This window comes from Portunus trituberculatus, chromosome 3 (genome assembly GCF_017591435.1).
Source record: "Portunus trituberculatus isolate SZX2019 chromosome 3, ASM1759143v1, whole genome shotgun sequence".
NCBI lineage: Eukaryota > Metazoa > Arthropoda > Malacostraca > Decapoda > Portunidae > Portunus > Portunus trituberculatus.
In genome coordinates, this window is record NC_059257.1 from 7,850,255 (window position 1) to 7,867,754 (window position 17,500).

The 17,500-nt window shown below is 46.4% G+C and overlaps 3 protein-coding genes across 4 annotated transcripts in view; all 3 read right to left on the minus strand.

Annotated features, from left to right (window-relative positions):
• Window positions 1-2,303, minus strand: part of LOC123510097 — a 9,579-nt gene extending 7,276 nt beyond the window's left edge. For both annotated transcript variants that reach the window (XR_006676383.1, XM_045264901.1), the window contains exons 1-2: window positions 1,802-2,303; window positions 1-1,066 (exon numbers count right to left, since the gene is read on the minus strand). The exon at window positions 1-1,066 is cut by the window's left edge and continues 424 nt beyond it. Coding sequence is in view for 1 of the 2 variants with exons in the window: in XM_045264901.1 (XP_045120836.1) it covers window positions 1-1,066; window positions 1,802-1,807 (1,072 nt within the window). In the remaining variant the exon portion in view is untranslated. The remainder of the gene's footprint in view (window positions 1,067-1,801) is intronic.
• A 2,008-nt stretch (window positions 2,304-4,311) lies between these two features.
• Window positions 4,312-6,847, minus strand: LOC123509456. The gene is made up of 2 exons (XM_045263748.1): window positions 5,445-6,847; window positions 4,312-5,102 (listed from the first exon to the last, which is right to left on the minus strand). Exons 1-2 carry the CDS (start codon window positions 6,821-6,823, stop codon window positions 4,976-4,978), a joined length of 1,506 nt encoding a protein of 501 aa, XP_045119683.1. The 5' UTR covers window positions 6,824-6,847; the 3' UTR covers window positions 4,312-4,975.
• Window positions 6,848-12,345: 5,498 nt separating this feature from the next.
• Window positions 12,346-17,324, minus strand: LOC123509387. The gene is made up of 3 exons (XM_045263676.1): window positions 17,261-17,324; window positions 13,025-14,694; window positions 12,346-12,813 (listed from the first exon to the last, which is right to left on the minus strand). Exons 2-3 carry the CDS (start codon window positions 14,692-14,694, stop codon window positions 12,690-12,692), a joined length of 1,794 nt encoding a protein of 597 aa, XP_045119611.1. The 5' UTR covers window positions 17,261-17,324; the 3' UTR covers window positions 12,346-12,689.
• Window positions 17,325-17,500: the final 176 nt, after the last annotated feature.

The following is a 17,500-nucleotide window of genomic DNA, read 5'->3' on the forward strand; positions in this document are numbered from 1 at the left end:
ACGTGCCGTACGAGTCGTCATAGGCCCCGTGGCCGCCGTACCCGCCGTCGTGGTAGTCTCGATAACCGTTCCTGGAGATGGAGCGTCCCTCGGCTTCCTCTTCCTCCTCCTCCCCCACCCCCTCCTCTGGTGGCGGGCCGTCCAGCAGCATCTGCAGGCCGCGCGCCGCCAGGGGGCTGGTCTTGGCCAGGTCCTCGCGGAAGTGTTCAATCTCCTCCCGCGTCACGACGCCGCCCGCCACACTAAGCACGTGATCCACAAACTGCCGCAGCGTCTTCCAGGCGGCGTCGCGCACCACGCCGCCCACCGCGTTGGCCAGGCTGCCGCCCACCATTCGCCCCGCCGCCAGCTGGCTGAAGTGGTCGAACAGCGGCTGCATTTTGTCGGCCAGGAAGGCAGCCAGACCGGGGTCCACGCGGCGTCCCACCACGCGCAAGAAGTTGACGCGGTCCCCGAGGTCCAGAACCTTCTTGACGAGGTCCAGGGGCAGCGCGGCGGTGAGGTGCTGCAGGCTGTACTCGTGCTCCAGCCAGCTGCTGTACCCCACCGCCAGGCTCTTGAACTGCGCCCACGCGTCGCCTCGCACGGCGTCCAGGTACTGCAGCAGCAGCGGGTCGTCGCCGTGGGCGTGGGGCGGGTCGCCCTCCCGTGGCACCAGGGGCAGGAAGGTCATGTTATGCAGCTGCCGCATCAGTGCGCCCACTGCGGCGGTGGCCTGGCCGGCTGACATCCCACTGGCCCCCTGCTGCTGCTGCTGCTGTGTGTGGTTGTGCTGTGGCGGGGGCTGTGGTGGGCCTGGGGGCTGCGGCTGGTGCAGGGCGGGGCGCCGCGGTGTGCCTGGCTGCAGCAGCGGGTCCCACAAGTCCAGATCCTCCGTGCCTAGCTGCAGGAGGCTGCCCAGCACTGTGTTGTCCCCGTCGCCCAGCCCCGCCAGGAAGGAGTCCATGGCGGGAGAGGGCGCGGCAGCCTGGCGCCGGTGCACAGACCTGTGGGCGGCGGCGGCGCAGGGCTCGGCCGCCGCCGCCACCAGCACCACCACCATCACCATTACTGCTTCGCGCCAACTCTGCGGGACACGCGTGCAGAGAGAGAGAGAGAGAGATGGATAAGTTTATGGGATCATGCAACACAAGGCTCAAAGGAGGAAGAGGAAGAGGAGCAGAGGATTTTCACCATTGAACTGATGCAGGGAAAGGAAAGAGAAAAGAAACAGAAAAAGAGGAAATGAGAATAAACAATGAGAAGGGAAGATGAGCAGAGAGGAAAACTAAAACCTTTACAGATCATTGGTTACTTTCCTCCTCCTCCTCCTCCTCCTCCTCCTCCTCCTCCTCCTCCTCCTCCTCCTCCTCCTCCTCCTCCTCCCTGGCCTGCAGCACGTGGTCCGTTCCATTTGGCGTGGTAACCCTTGTCCGGGGGTGGCGTGGCGGGCTAACTGTTGTCGTGCCGCGGGTTGATTGGGGTGACTGGACCTTTAAACCCTTAACACCCCTTGAGGATGATGATGACTACACCTCCTCCATTAGTTAGGTGGGTTTGTTGTTGTTGTTGTTGTGTAGTATGTTTTTTTTTTTTTACTTGTTTATTACTTTTTGCAATGTTGTTTTCCTTTTCGAATTAAGAAAGAAAGGAAAGAGAAGAGAAGAGAAGAAGAAAATGAGGAGGAAGAAGAAGAAGAAACAGAAAAGGAACTAAAAAAGAAAAGAAAAGAAATATCCTCATGCAAATTAATTCTTAACACACACACACACACACACACACACACACACACACACACACACACACACACACACACACTCACCTTCATGACCAATCCAACGCTGTCCAAAACCAACAAATAGAAGTTTTCGAACCTAAGAGGTGGATTAGTGTAAAGACTCCCTCCACACTTCCACTCTCCGTTTTCTATAAAGTGATTCACGAGGAGGACTCACACAAACACTAATCCTCTAAATCCACCTTTTTAGAGCGTCAGAATCCATACACAGCCTTAAATCCTCTTTAGAATCCCACTTAAGGCAATCCTCAGGTAATCCTATTCACGTCAGGATGGATAAATGACATCTAATCCTTTTCTGTAACCAAGAAATGTAGGATATTTAGGATTTCCGCTTCTCAATCCCCACAAAAGGAGAATCGGATCCTTTATAAGTGGGATTTCCGGGGATTACAGGATTCTGTGGGTTTTTGAGTGGGTTAGTGATCAGTTCTCACTCTCTTTCTCTCTCTCTCTCTCGGTCTCTCAGGTGTGGGGAGAGCAGAAGAAGAGGAGCAGGGAGCGTCCTCTCTCACTGACCTATGGAAAGAGAATGAGGACTCTCCTAGATGCTTCTGACCTAGTGTCCCCCCCCCCCACTCTCTCTCTCTCTCTCTCTCTCTCTCTCTCTCTCTCTCTCTCTCTCTCTCTCATCCTTTATTTGTGTTGTTATGCCAGTTTTATTTCTCTTTCTCACTTTTTTTTCATTCTTCTCATTTCATAACAAACATAAAAATGGTTTTGTGTTAGTGTGATGTAAGTTATCTCTCTCTCTCTCTCTCTCTCTCTCTCTCTCTCTCTCTCTCTCTCTCTCTCTCTTTGTGTTATGGTCAAGGGCAACAAAACAAATAAAAAAAAGGTCCACTTGATTGCCAGTTCCCTTACAGATTAATACAGTTAGCCAAAAGCCTGGGACAAATGTCTTAAAACCTCCCTCTTACCAGTGAAGTCCTACAAGAGTCCTACAGGCATCCTACCAACATCCTACTAACATTCTAATATATCCTACCAGCATTCTATCCAATATCTTACGATACTACAAAAATGTTAATAAATCCTATGAAATCCTTCAAAAAATGCTTACTCCTTCAAAAATCTTTAAAAAAAATTCTTACTAATCCTTCAAAAATCCTACAAGATGCTTATTAATCCTTCACCAAAAATCCTTTCAGATCCTATCAAATCCATCCAAATCCTATTAAGAACGTTCAAAATTCCATAAAATCCTAACAAATCCTTCAAAGATCACGAGAAATTTTATCAAATCCTTCAAAATTCTTGCTTGATCTTGTTAACTCCTAAAATTCTATGAAATCAAATCACATCCTTCTAAAATCCTATCAAATTCTTCAAAAATCCTAAAATAATTTAAATAAATCTCTCAAAAATCTGATAAAATCCTAAACAAATAAAAAAAAATACCTTAAAACATCGTTTAGAATACCACAAACACCCCACAGAATCCTACACTGTGATTCAAACCCCACCAATATCCTACAAACACATCCTTCTAGCATCCTACACTGCCTCGTATCCTACCGCAGCACACCTGAGCCGCGGTATTAGGGCCAGGTGACCACTAGGACCCCTCACGGCTAACTCGCCCGTAAGGTTCCCGCGGTGACTCTTAAGGCGCCGAGGTCCCGTTCAGACTGACCCACTGCTGCAGGAGGTGGTGGTGGTGGTGGTGGTGGTGGCGGCGGCGATGTGGGGTTGCCAGGCGTATGATAAGTTGGGTGTTTTTGTGTTTTTTTTTTTCTTTGTTGTTTTTGGTGGTGGTGGTGCTGGTGGTGCAGTTTTTCTTGTTTTTTCCTTCATTTCATCTACTTCTTTCTCCTCCTATTCCTCCTCCTCCTCCTCCTCCTCCTCCTCCTCCTCCTCCTCCTCCTCCTCCTCCTCCTCCTCCTCCTCCACGTTCTTCTCCTCTTTCTTCTCTTCGTTTTTCTTCTTGTCCTCCTCCTTCTTTTCCTCCTCCTCCTCCTCCTCTTCCTCCTCCTCCTCCTCCTCCTCCTCCTCCTCCTCCTCCTCCTCCTCCTCCTCCTCTTCTTCTCCTCCTCCTCCTTCTTCTTTTCCTCCTCCTCCTCCTCCTCCTCCTCCTCCTCCTCCTCCTCCTCCTCCTCCTCCTCCTCCTCCTCCTCCTCTTCCTCCTCTTTCTTCTCTTTGTTCTTCTTCTTGTCCTCCTTCTCCTTCTTCTTTTCCTCCTCCTCCTCCTCCTCCTCCTCCTCCTCCTCCTCTTCCTCTTCCTCCCTCTTTCTTCTCTTTGTTCTTCTTCTTGTTCCTTCTCCTTCTTCTTTTCCTCCTCCTCCTCCTCCTCCTCCTCCTCCTCCTCCTCCTCCTCCTCCTCCTCCTCCTCCTCCTCCTCCTCCTCCTCCTCTTCTTCTTCCTCCTCCTTTATGATATCCTGAGGCGTGTGTGTGTATGTGTGTGTGTGTGTGTGTGTGTGTGTGTGTGTGTGTGTGTGTGTGTGTGTGTGTGTGTGTGTCATTCATTCATTTCTTCCTCCATCCCTTCATCATATCAGCTTTTTTTTTTTATTAGATTTACATTTACATATCCGTTTTTCATCCTTTTATTCATCCACTTCCCTCATCCTCTTTCTGGCTGAAGACAATTGTTATCCACACACACGCAAATCCCTATACATTTGATATCCACTTGAAGAAAACTCACAATCCACATGCTATCCAATAAAATAAAGGATATCCATTTTCTAATCCACCATATTATACTCAATCCTCTTTTTATCCATTTAGAAACCATAGAAAACATCAAATAAATTACTAATCCTCCTTAGAAACCACGGTATCCACTTCTTATCCATCATCATCCATATCTTATCCATTTATCCACTTTTCCACCATAGAAACTACCCTATTGAATAACCCTTACCTTATCCACCATTAGAGAACCTACCCCATTAAGATCACCATTAAAAACACCCCTTATTTTTACTCACCATTAAAAAAAACATACTTTATGCCACTTTCACCCATATCTTATCCATTTATCCACCATAGAAACTACCTTAAACATCCCGTACCTTATCCACCATTAGAGAACTTATCCCATTAAAAACACCCCTTATTTCTTACCCACCATTAAAAAACATACTTCATTCCAACACTTGTCCAAATTAAACCCACATATTGAAAAGGTAGAATCAAGAGAACGTCCAGTCTTTTTCCAAGGTCACGAAAGGTCACGTAAGGTCAAGGCAGGTCAAGGCAGGTCACAGGTGTCGGGTACGCGTGGGCAGGTGACAGGTCGACCCTCCAGCACCTGCAGCGTGGCCTGGTCCATGAGCTGACCTGACCTCGGAGCCCCAAGCAGGTGTGCCAACAGTGACCTAGAATGAGGAGGAGGAGGAGGAGGAGGAGAAGGAGGAGGAGGAAATAAAAATATAAATAAATAAATAGGTAAAAAATTGTTGGATTAATTACTTCAATGGGATCTAAATAATGATAACAATAAGAAGAAAAGAAGAAGAAGAAGAAATGTAAGAGGAAAGGCAAACTATTAGAAATTAGAGGAGGAGGAGGAGGAGGAGGAGGAGGAGGAGGAGGGAGAAGAAGCAAAGAAAAAGAAAAAGAAAAAATGAAGCAGAAATAGATAACGACCATAGTAATATCAGTAATAGTAGTAGTAGTAGTAGTAGTAGTAGCAGTAGGGTCAAACAAACAACACTCACACCACGATGGGGACGAGGGGTGGTCGTGCTGAGTCGTGGCGAGCAGCAAAGGTCGTCATCCAACAGGACACACATGCGGGGTCGTCGTGGCGTTGTCGTTCCACCCACAGACCATTGAGAGCCCCCGCTAGGTCGTCCAATTCCTCTGTGAACCTTAACGAGCCTTTCAAGTCGTACTCTGGCGTATCCACGAGGCCCCTTGGGAGATCTGATTCGTCAAGCTGGTCGTCTCTTCGTAGTCGTCTCATTGCGGTCGTTTTTGCAAGAATAACTTTAAATCCTAAATAAGCCAACAATGCGGCGGCTCCAATGCTTGCTAACACCAGGTACGGGTCCAGATATAACCCGTACCCATGTCCACCGTACCCGTAGGACCCCCCGCCGTACCCAGCGTGTCCCCCGTAGGCCCCATACCCGTCAGGACTCCCATACTCCCCATAGGAAACGCCCCCTAGTGGGTATCCTCCATATGCTCGAGGTCCTTCAGTTATATTCCGGGCTAGTAGGATATCAAGTCCTTCAGCGACTAGAGGGATCCTTAGCTTCAGGTCATCCCGGAAATCCTGCAGGTCCTTCGCTGTGACATCCTTCCGTGTGACCCAAAGGACGTGGTCAATGAAATGGTGCAGTGCTGTTCTCGCCACCCGTGTCACAGCATCGCCTACTGCAGGAGTGACCCCCGCGGCCCTCCCAGCCTCCACCACGGGGCTAAGTAGCGGTCCTATGCCACCCTGCAGGAATCCTAGAAGGTCAGGGTTGAGTTTCTCCCCGAAGGACTTGAGCAGATTTACCTGGTCACCCGCCTGAAGGAGAGAGCGAAGGAGGTTTAGCGGGAGTTGTGTCTCGGAGTCCTGTGCTTCATACTCCTGCTGCAGAAGGCTCAGATATCCTTGAGCCACGTCCCTGAAATACCCCCAGGAGTTCAGACCGAAGCCATCGAGGACCCCCAGCATAGAGGGTCTTTGGCCACCTACTAGGGACGCCTCAGGACTCCCAGGGCCTTGTGTGAGTTTTGTTCCTTCAGGAGCACCCAGGTCATCGCTCCCGCCTTGTAAGTTCCGAAGGATGGTTTGTAGGGCTGGTCTGACCTCCTTCAGGATATCCACGCCTGTATCTGGATCTGGGGGTATCCTTGGGGTTCCTGTGATGCTTGTGGGTGGTGTGGCCTCGGCTATGTCCACGCCCTCGTCCTCCTCCAGGTGTAAGGCTATCAGACTCTCCAACACGCTGCCCCGTGGGTGTGCTGGGTAGTGGTGCTGGTTCAAGGTGCCCCTGGATTCGCGTAAGTCATGGGGCGGCGGCACGACCTCTGTGTTTTTAGGTGTGTCGCCCAGGGCCCCCCCCACAGCCACCACCCCCACCACCCCTGCCACCGCCATCACCGCTGCTAATGACGCTGCCACTCCCTGCTGACACATCTGTTGGGGTACATGGTGTTAATATGGTGACTACTACTTCTACTACTACTACTACTACTACTACTACTACTACTACTACTACTACTACTACCACCACCACCACCACCACCACCACCACCACTACTACTACTACTACTACTACTACTACTACTACTACTACTACTGTTACTGGTGCCGTTCTTACTAATTCATCTTTTTCATTCACACAACAACAACAACAACAGCAAATCAAGAGCAAGCTACTACATTTCCTCCTCCTCCTCCTCCTCCTCCTCCTCCTCCTCCTCCTCCTCCCTCCTCCTCCTCCTCCTCCTCCTCCTCCTCTGCTACCACCACCACATTCCCACGCACCACACCTTCCCATTACACCCTTGAATTAACCCTCCAACAGGTCCAATAACGCGGCTATGACTGGATAGAGACAGTGAGAGTGCAAGGAAGGAACAGAGGGGGACCTGCAGTCTCACCTTGGGATACATTGGAGGGAAAACACTGAGTCACGTTATGGCATACTTCTCTATATGTTCCGTTACCTCTCTCTCTCTCTCTCTCTCTCTCTCTCTCTCTCTCTCTCTCTCTCTCTCTCATCTTTTATTTGTGTTGTTATCTCAGTTTTCATCCTCTTTCTCACTTTTTTTTCATATTTTCTCATTTTATAAACAGATAGATGGTTTTTGTTGCTGTGATGTAAGTTAAGTCTCTCTCTCTCTCTCTCTCTCTCTCTCTCTCTCTCTCTCTCTCTCATTAGCTTGCCTGAGACACCTAACTTTACCTGAGTCACTTAATCGCAGCCACTGACTTAAACGACCCATATTCCCACACGCAGTTACGGTACACCCTTCTTGTGGCTGTGAAGTTACGTATAGTTATTCAGTACTTTGTCTCTCTTAGTTAAAAATTGTGATATTGTGGGTGTCATTTCTCAGAGTTTTCATTATTCTTATTATTATTATTTTTTGTTGTTTGTTGTGTCTCTTAGTAAATAATTAGATTTTTCGGATAGTTTTTTTTTTCTTAGAGATTTCAATAAATGGTTCTTGTGGGTGTCATTTCTAAGAGCTTTCATTATTATTATTATTTTTTTTTTTTATGTTGGTGTTTGTGGTTCTGTTGTTTGTTGTCTTAGTAAATAATAAGATTTCCTGTTTTTTTTTTTTTTTCCTTAGAGATTTCAATAAATGGTTCTTGTGGGTGTCATTTCTAAAATCTTTCATTATTTTTCTTTTTTTATGTTAGTTTTTGTGATTCTGTTGTTTGTTGTGTCTTAGTAAATAATGAGATTTTCTGTTTTCTTTTTCCTTAGAGATTTCAATAAATGGTTCTTGTGGGTGTCATTTATAAAAGCTTTCATTATTTTTCTTTTTTTAATTTAGTTTTTGTGATTCTGTTGTTTGTTGTGTCTTAGTAAATAATTAGATTTTCTGGGTAGTTTGTTCTTGGTTCTGTTGTTTGTTGTGTCTCTTAGTAAATAATTAGATATCCTGGGTAGCTTTTTTTCCTTCTTAGAGCTTTTAGGAAATTTTTTGTTTTATCTAATTTCCGTTTTCTTATTTTTTTCATATATTTGTTTGTAATGTTTGGAGTTTTTGGGCAGTTTTCTCCTTACAGCTTTTAGGAAATTTTTTTTTTTTTTTTTTTTTTCATTTTCTTTTTTTTTTTTTTTTTTTTGTGGTGTGTTTGTGGTGTTGTATTTTGTGTTTTTTCCCTTAAAGGTTTTAGGAAATTACTTTTTTTTATTTACTCTTGTTTTTCATTTTTTTTCATCATATTTTTACTTTCTTCATCTTTTTTATCATATTTATTTATTTTCTTTGTCTTTTTGTGTGTTTGTGGTGTGACATTTTAAGGGAAGGCGTCTTGTAGCTGTAGGGGTGGTGGTGGTGGTGGTGGTGGTGGTGGTGGTGGTGGTGGTGTGCTCTGTAGGCTTATGTTAATTTGTATAGGCCTGTGTTTCTGTGGCGTCTGGTGTGTTCTGGTGGTGTCTAGTTTTTTTGTTTTTTCTTTCTTTTTTTTATTTTTTAATGTGTTATAATGCATTGATTTTTTTTCTTCATTAATATATTTTTCTTCTATTTATTTTATTTATTTATTTTCTTAAGGGCATGAAATAGTTTTATGAAAAGATTAGTAATGATAAAAATGATAGTGTTAGTTGTTTGTCAGTACGACCATTTACACCTATAATGTTTACTACGACTACTACTACTACTACTACTACTACTACTACTACTACTACTACTACTACTACTACTACTACTACTACTACTACTACAGAAAAAAAAATTGATTTCATAGTTACTTTTATTTTATTTAACATATTTAGTACAACATAATCCTTCCTTCCTTCCTTCCTTCCTTCCTTCCTTCCTTCCTTCCTTCCTTCCTTCCTTCCTTACTCATCTTCTCCACTAAACATTCTCTACTTCTCAATAATAATGTTCTTTCCTACCTTCCTTCTCTCCCTCCCTCCCTCCCTCCCTCCCTCCTCTCCTTCCATCCTTACCTTCCCTCCCCCCTCTGCCCTCCTCCAGACAGGTGCGCAGCTAACAGTACTAGTTCAGGTAACATTATAGTACAGTTATAACTCTCTCCCCACCCCCACCTCTCTCTCTCTCTCTCTCTCTCTCTCTCTCTCTCTCTCTCTCTCTCTCTCTTGGGATTTTTATTATTGTTGTTTTCTTTTTTTCTCTTTTTTTTTTTGTAATGTTATGAAGATTCACAGATGTAGAAAATGCTAGCGGGACAACAGAAAACGGGATATGGAGGATGAGGGGGGGGGGAATGTTAGTGTGTCATGGTACACTTGTGTATTTTTGTTATTGGTGGTGATGGTGTTGTTGTTGTTGGTGGTGGTGGTGGTGGTGATGGTGGTAGTGGTGGCGGTGTTGTTGTTGTTGTTGTTGACAAAAATACAAACAAATTAAAAAATAAAACCATAAACATTCTTTTTTTCTCATTTCAACAACAAAAAAATTACCTAAACATTTTAAAACATACAAAAAAAAAAACTAAACAAGCAAGAGAGAGAGAGAGAGAGAGAGAGAGAGAAATGAAGAGTAATGACAACAACAACACAGCGTAACACCACCACCACCACCACCACCACCTATCAACGTACCAATTACACATCAATCACCACGCACGCCTCCCCAACAGCCGCGCATCACCTGGACCCACAATGCAATGCTCCCCCAGCGGTACTAAGTGACGGCCAGATGTGTGTGTGTGTGTGTGTGTGTGTGTGTGTGTGTGTGTGTGTGTGTGTGTGTGTGTGTGTGTGGCGGAAGTGGTCGACCGTAAAGCACTGAAAGAGAGAGAGAGAGAGAGAGAGAGAGAGAGAGAGAGAGAGAGAGAGAGAGAGACTATATTCGTAACACATGAGAAAATACGTAGAAATAAAGAAAAAGTACACACACACACACACACACACACACACACACACAGATAAATGAGAGACTTCAAGCACACAGACAGACAGACAGACAGACAGACAGGTGCAGGAAGACAGGTGGACATGAGTAGCCATTAAGTGACAAACAAACACACAAACAAACAAACAAGTAAACAAAAGTAATTGCTCGTTTGTTTGACTTACTTCTCAATGTTGTTATTTGTTGTTGTTATTTGTTGTGTTTGTTGTTGTTGTTGTTCTTATTCTTGGTCTTGTTCTTGTTCTTCTTACCTCATATTTCCTCACTCTTCTTTAACACCAAATCGAATAAGAAGTTTAATTAATCCTAGTTGAACATTTACAAAAAGAAAACACAAAAAATAAAACAACAAAACAAATTACTTTTCTCTTTTCTCTTTTTTTAACCCATCAACAAAAAAATCTATTAAAATTTCCTTTAACACCAAGACAAAGTAAATAAATCAATAAAACAATATAAACACAAACCTCTTGAGACTAGAAGCTGATGGGAACTTAAGGCTTACCAATTGATCTCCAGGGGTAAATGCCCGGGAGACACCTCGAAGTCCTTATGAGAGTCTGAGGTTGATGGTTTTAACGCACGGCAAGCGATCTCCCGGAGGTAAGTGCCTGGGAAATATCTCGAAGTCCTTATGAGAGTCTGAGTTTGATGGTTTTAACGCACGGCAAGCGATCTCCCGGGGGTAAGTGCCCAGGAGGTTTTTCGAAGTCGTTATGGCAGAGTTGAGGGTGTGTGTGGCAGGTTCCTGGTTGTCTTTGCTAACACGAGAGAGGAACTGAAGGTGCTGGGAGCTCTGACATGCCTCCGTCTATGTTTGCTTTCCACCTCCTCCTCCTCCTCCTCCTCCTCCTCCTCCTCCTCCTCCTCCTCCTCCTCCTCCTCCTCCTCCTCCTCCTCCTCCTCCTCTTCCTCTTCCTCTTCCTTCTGTTCATTTTGGTCTTTGAACCGTTTAGTAACCACCAACCCCTCTTCCTCTTCCTCCTCCTCCTCCTCCTCCTCCTCCTCCTCCTCCTCCTCCTCCTCCACCTCTAATAATAGGGTAGTGGTCATTTTTTTTTTCCTTCCATTTTTCTGCAATTCTGTTTTCATTTTTGTTCTCATCCATAGAAATATATTTTACAACTTTATCTTTTAGTTGTGTTCATTTTCTTTTGGTTCGTTCATTAGAGACGTGAGTAATGTAAATAACCGATAGTTTTTGAGGTTTTTGCATTTGCTTTCGTTCAAGTTTAGTTTTTTTTTTTTCACTTGTATACAATTAATCTTACTTATTTATTTTTTTTTTTTTATTATTTTGACATGGCGTTGTTACATTTCACATTCCCAGTAAGTTTCGTGTCATTCATGAAAACCAAAGATGATACAATGAGTGTCTTTATTGCAACCACACTGATGATACATTCTGGGACACGAACGTAACTTTCAGAAAAATAATAGACTTTGTTAATGTGTGTGTTCGTGTGTCCGCTAGTTTGTAAATAGTGTGTGTGTGTGTGTGTGTGTGTGTGTGCGTGTGTGGTGAAGAGATTGTCTGTGTAGAGTCTGTATCTATGTATCAGCTGATTCTTACACACACACACACACACACACACACACACTATATTTAACAGCTCCCCTCAAAAAGATTAGAAAAAAAAGATTAGTATTATATTTAAATACAAATCATAAATAACTAACAGTATAGTGAATTATTAGTCCTATTTTTAAACTTAACTTATTATTTAGAGAGATTTATGAAGAGAAACAAATAGGAACGGGAGAAAAATCGTTTGTAAGTTTATTGTAGAAAAGTTAAAGGAGATAGATAGATAGATAGAGAAATTTATTATTGTGCTATTTTGAGTTGTCAGAAAATGTAGTATGGTTTTTAAGGCTTTTGTATTTAGATAAGGAATGATAGTAGTGTTTGTAGAAGATGGTTGAAGATATGATAAAAGTGTTTTCTTAAATTAAATATTTCTCTCTCTCTCTCTCTCTCTCTCTCTCTCTCTCTCTCTCTCTCTCTCTCTCTCTCTCTCTCTCTCTCTCTCTCTCTCTCTCTCTCTCACACACACACACACACACACACACACACACACACACACACACACACACACACACACACACACACACACACACACACACGCCAGGTACTTGAGTAATAGCAAGGCAATCTTCCGTGTCATAGCCATAACAGCACCACTGGCCGGGTCTCCAGCGTCAAGGCAGCGGTGCTAACTCCAGGCCCGGAACACTTTGCTATAGTTGCCCAATTCATAGCTCGTTTTCTACAAGCATATTCTTTAACCTAATTATAGAAAATGAAGTAATTAAGAGGGGAGACTTAGAGAAATCTTGCATAGTCACACTTCACATAGGTGTTTGTTGTGTGTTCTCTGTTGAGAGGAGGATCACTACAGTGGCAGGGAGCAGGCGGCGGTGGGGCAGGAGTAGGTGGTGCCCCGAGCCTGGCTGCCCGTCACGTCATCCAGCAGCTGGCCTGACCCCGCCACGCCCAGCACGCCGGCAGTGGAGGACCTGGCAAGGAACAAAGGACATGAGATAACAAGGGAGGCATCAGGCAGTCAGCGGCCCTGCACGTGGCGACCCCTCTGTGACACACGTCCCCCTGTGCCCACCATCACCCTCCCCCCCCACCCTCACTGCTGACCACTGACTGAACAGTGAATGCCTCCACCCCAGGAAGAGAAAGGCCCTGAGAGGCAAACAACAACGGCGCCGTACTCACAGCATCAGCGCCAGGCCGGCGTGTGCGGCCCCGGGCCCCGCCAGCTGGCTGCACAGGCGGCCCCTCACGCAGGTGGAGGAGTCGTTGCCGCTGTGCGCCCGCCACAGCTGGTTCAGGTGGTCCGCCACGTCATCCTCCAGCAGGGACAGGCCAGTCGAAGTCTCGTCGTCCACCAGCGGCGCCGACGACCACACGTCACCGCGGAGGGCGGGGTCTAGCGCCAGGCCCTCGCTGCCCTCTGGCGCGGCGCGTGCTGACCGCAGAGCGCGGCTGCTGCTGAAGAAGGGTTGGTCTGACTGCCAAAGTGAGAGGGAGCCGTCCCCGATGTCCCTCCTACCGCGGCGCGTGCCGTTGATGAGCCTGAAGAGCAGGAATCCCAGCAGCGTGCCCAGCGCCACGGCGCCCAGCACCACATAAGGGTCCAACGTGCTCATGTACCCGTACCCGTACCCGCCGCCGTACCCGCCGCCATACCCACCGTAGCCGCTGCCGTAGCCACCGTCGCGCGGCAGGATCTCCTGCACGCGCTGGGTGAGGGTGGCCTCCTGTGCCAGCTGGTCCTGGGGCCGCAGTGCCCTGTCCTGCGAGGCGTCGTCCTGCCGCTGGTCCTCATACTCAAAGGCGCTGACAATGTGGTCCAGCACGTTCCTGCGGGAGCGGCCGCCGACAGGCTGCGCCGCGCCGCCCACCAGGGAGTGGTAGAAGTGGCGCAGCTCCTCGTTGTCCCGCGCCACGAGGTCCAGCACCTGGCGCGCCAAGCCGCTGCTGACGCGGTCCTCCAGGTGGGCGGAGAGCAGCCCGGCCAGCGTGTACACGGTGTGCTTCACGCGCTCAGACGTAAAATAGTTGAACGCAGCGCCGAGTCCCGCCACCTGCGTCAGGTTGGCGAGGGAGTCTGCGTCGCGCAGCGGGCCCAGCAGCGGCTCGGCGCGGGCCGCCAGGAACGCCGCGAACTCCGGGTCAAGCTTCTTGGCGAGGAAGGAGGCCAGGTTGAGGTCGTCGCCGAGACTCAGCGCGCGGTCAATGATCCTGACGGGCGTGCGCTGCAGGAACGACTCCAGCGAGTTCTGCTCCTCCACGTAGGACAGCACGCGCGCCCACGTCGACCGCACCACCTCCCACAGGTTGACGGAGGTGAGGTTGAGTCCTGCCAGGGCTGCCGGGATGTCCTGAGCGGCAGACTGTGGGCTGGGCTGTGGCAGGAGGGCGTCCAGGCCTCCGTACTCCTCCAGGAAGACATCCTTAGCCAGGGACAGGAACCTACTCGTCAGGTCCTCGTCCCCTCCCTCGATACTGTTGGTGAGCACGTCCTCCGCAGCCCCACCCTTGCCGCCGCCAAGGGACCCCGTGCCCTTCAGCTTCTGTGCCTCGTCAAGCAGTCTGACCAGAGGCTTCATGAAGTCCTCACTCACGCCCAGAGCTTCACTGATGTCCTTTCCATTCTCTTTGACCTTCTGAAGGACTTTGGGCAGAACCAGCGCGCCTACCCAGTCTTTGTTTTGCCTTGCGGAGGCTGCGACGCTCCTGAGGAACCCCAGAACCCCTGCAGAGTCTGAATCCTCCTGAGTGGGCGCTGACGGGGAGCCTTCCAGAGTCTTGGGCGAGGCGGCGGTGGCGAGGAGGAGAAGCGCTGCCACTGACGCCTGGACACTTAGAGGCATGCTGACCATCTGACGGAGAGAGGGAGAGGCGGGGAGAGTGAGAGGTGAGAGGACACTACCTGGCTGTAATGAAGAGAGGCAAGGAAGGAGAAGGGCATGAAGTACAAATTAGAGAGAGAGAGAGAGAGAGAGAGAGAGAGAGAGAGAGAGAGAGAGAGAGAGAGAGAGAGGAAAATGAAGTACAAATTGGGTTTACAGAAATTAGACTTGAGGAAAATAAAGAAAAGGAGGATGGGAAAAGTACAGGTAATTACTAGTAACAGGTTAATGAGGCAAAGCAACAGTACTGGGAAGAGAAACCTTGACAAAAAAAAATAATAATGAAAACTAAATAAATAAAGAACAGACCACAGAAAAAGAAAAAAGAAAATGAGAAAAGGATAATTATGAAAACCAAATAAATAACGAAGATAAGACAACAGGTAAAAAAAAAGAAGAAATGAAAATAATAAAACTAGAAAAATAAATAAAGAAGAGACCACAGAAAATAATGAAGAAAGGAGAATAGTGAAGATAAAGAAAATTAGGTAAATAAAGATGAGACAACGGGGAAAAAATGAAGAATAAGAGAAGAGAAGATAAAGATGAGTAATGAGAGGAAGGAATGAAGGAATGAGTCACGTGGGAAGGAAAATAAAGAGAGATGAAGGGGAGTAAAAATGTGTGGGAGGGATTTAATTAGTGTGAGAGAGAGAGAGAGAGAGGGTGGAATTCAATATGTCTCTCTCTCTCTCTCTCTCTCTCTCTCTCTCTCTCTCTCTCTCTCTCTCTCTCTCTCTCTCTTTCTCTCGACAACAAACAAAAACATAAAGAAAGAATAAGAAGTAAAAATAATTCTTCTACTTACTCTTTCATCAATAATTCCTCCTCCTTCTCCTCCTCCTCCTCCTCCTCCTCCTCCTCCTCCTCCTCCTCCTCCTCCTCCTCCTCCTCCTCTTCTTCCTTCCCTCCCAGCACCTCCCCATCATTACCACCACCACCACCACCACCACCTCCTCCTCCTCCTCCTCCTCCTCCTCCTCCTCCTCCTCTCCTTCTACCAATTACAATGACAGATATTTCCAGACCCGCCTTCCCTCGTGACCTCATTCCTGTCTCAGCCAATCAGGGCCCTCGGATTAGCCTTACCCCGCCCCCTTGTCTCTCTGACGTCATGTTCTGGCTTCCTATTGGTCCGTTGTGCATTTAAGCCACGCCCACTATTCCCTGCTAGCCAATTAGATTTGTTAATGACGTGACAGAACAACAACAATAACAACAATAACAGTAACAATGTTAACAACATAAAGAATAGATAAACTGATAGTAACGAAATAAATGAATAAAAATAGAATAAGAAGGACAAATAACGTTAAATGACTCACGTAACGCACACACACACACACACACACACACACACACACACACACACACACACACACACACACACACACACACACACACACACACAATAACAAAACAAGAGAAAAAGAACAAGAAAAAAAAAAACATCAATTAATTTCACTCTCAGTAGGAAAACAAAGAAAACACAAAAAGAAAAGGAAAAAAAAGAAGGAAAGTAGGAAAAAACAACCTCTTTTTTGTGACTATAAGAGATACGTAAGAGGAAAAAGTAAGAGGTAATTCAGAAAGAGTAAATTTAGAGTAAGAGAGAGAGTAAGAGAGAGTAAGATAAAGTATAGAATAAGAGAGAGAAAGAGTAAAAGTAAGAACAGAAGAAGGAAGGAAAGAAGGATGGAAGAATAGAGAGAGAGAGAGAGAGAGAGAGAGAGAGAGAGAGAGAGAGAGAGAGAGAGAGAGAGGTTAGGAATAGAAAAAGGAAGGAAGGAACGAAAAATAGAGAGAAATAAGAAAGAAAGAGAGTAAGGAAAAGAATAGAAGGAGAAAGAAGAAAGAAAGGAAGAGAGAGAGAGAGAGAGAGAGAGAGAGAAAATAAGAGAATAAGACAATAGAAGAAAAAAATGAAGAAAAGATAGAGAAAGATACGAAAGGAAGAGAATAAATATAAGAACAGAAAAAAAAATAATAGAAAGAGCAAGCTTGAAAAAGAGAGAGAGAGAGAGAGAGAGAGAGAGAGAGAGAGAGAGAGTCACGTGACACTAAGCACCACTGGAGGGTAATGAAGGTGGTGGTGAAGGTTCGTTGAGCTAATATTGTGTAGATTTGTACGTTATTTCCGCCCTAGTGGGTCTAATAGGTGTGAGAAGGGAGGAAGGAAGGAAGGAAGGAGGAAGGAAGGGAGGGAGGAAGGGAGGGAGGAAGAAATGATGGATGGAAAGAAGAAGGAAAGAAGGAAGGGAGGAAGAAGGAGGGATAAAGGAGAAATGGAAGGTGAAGGAGTGAAAGAATGAGAGAATGAGAAAAGGATGATTGGGAAGTGTAAAGGAAGTAATAAAGAATGAAGTAGTAAGAAAGATAATAACAGAGAGAGAGAGAGAGAGAGAGAGAGAGACTAATTTCCTTCTCTTTTTTATTCAACTCCCTTTAAAAAACATAACTTACTATTACCACTACGAAAGAGAGACAGTAGAACAACAAATACTAACACCACCACCACCACCACCACCACACTCACCTTCAAGAACAGGAGCGCGTCACTGCAGTCCTTCCCCTTCCGCTGCCAAGACAACACTGACACCACCTCGCAAGTCGCCTCTCTTCTTCAGCCCGGAGCCCGCCACTTGAAGACGCCGAGGGGAGGGGCTCTAGGCGGGGCTGGGGGATGGTCTATCATGCATGGGGGTCTGGGAGGCGTGTCTGGGGCTGTCATGCGAACGTGATGTGTGAAGAAGTCAGTGGTTTTGACAGTCACACC

Coding starts and splice junctions, on each gene's coding strand:
- LOC123509456 (XM_045263748.1), bottom strand. CDS start 6,823: ATGGCGGTGGCAGGGGTGGTGGGGGTGGTGGCTGTGGGGGGGGCCCTG. Junction 5,103..5,444: donor CCCCTCGTCCCCATCGTGGT/GTGAGTGTTGTT, acceptor TCCTCATTCTAG/GTCACTGTTGGCACACCTGC.
- LOC123509387 (XM_045263676.1), bottom strand. CDS start 14,694: ATGGTCAGCATGCCTCTAAGTGTCCAGGCGTCAGTGGCAGCGCTTCTC. Junction 12,814..13,024: donor GCCGGCCTGGCGCTGATGCT/GTGAGTACGGCG, acceptor GTTCCTTGCCAG/GTCCTCCACTGCCGGCGTGC.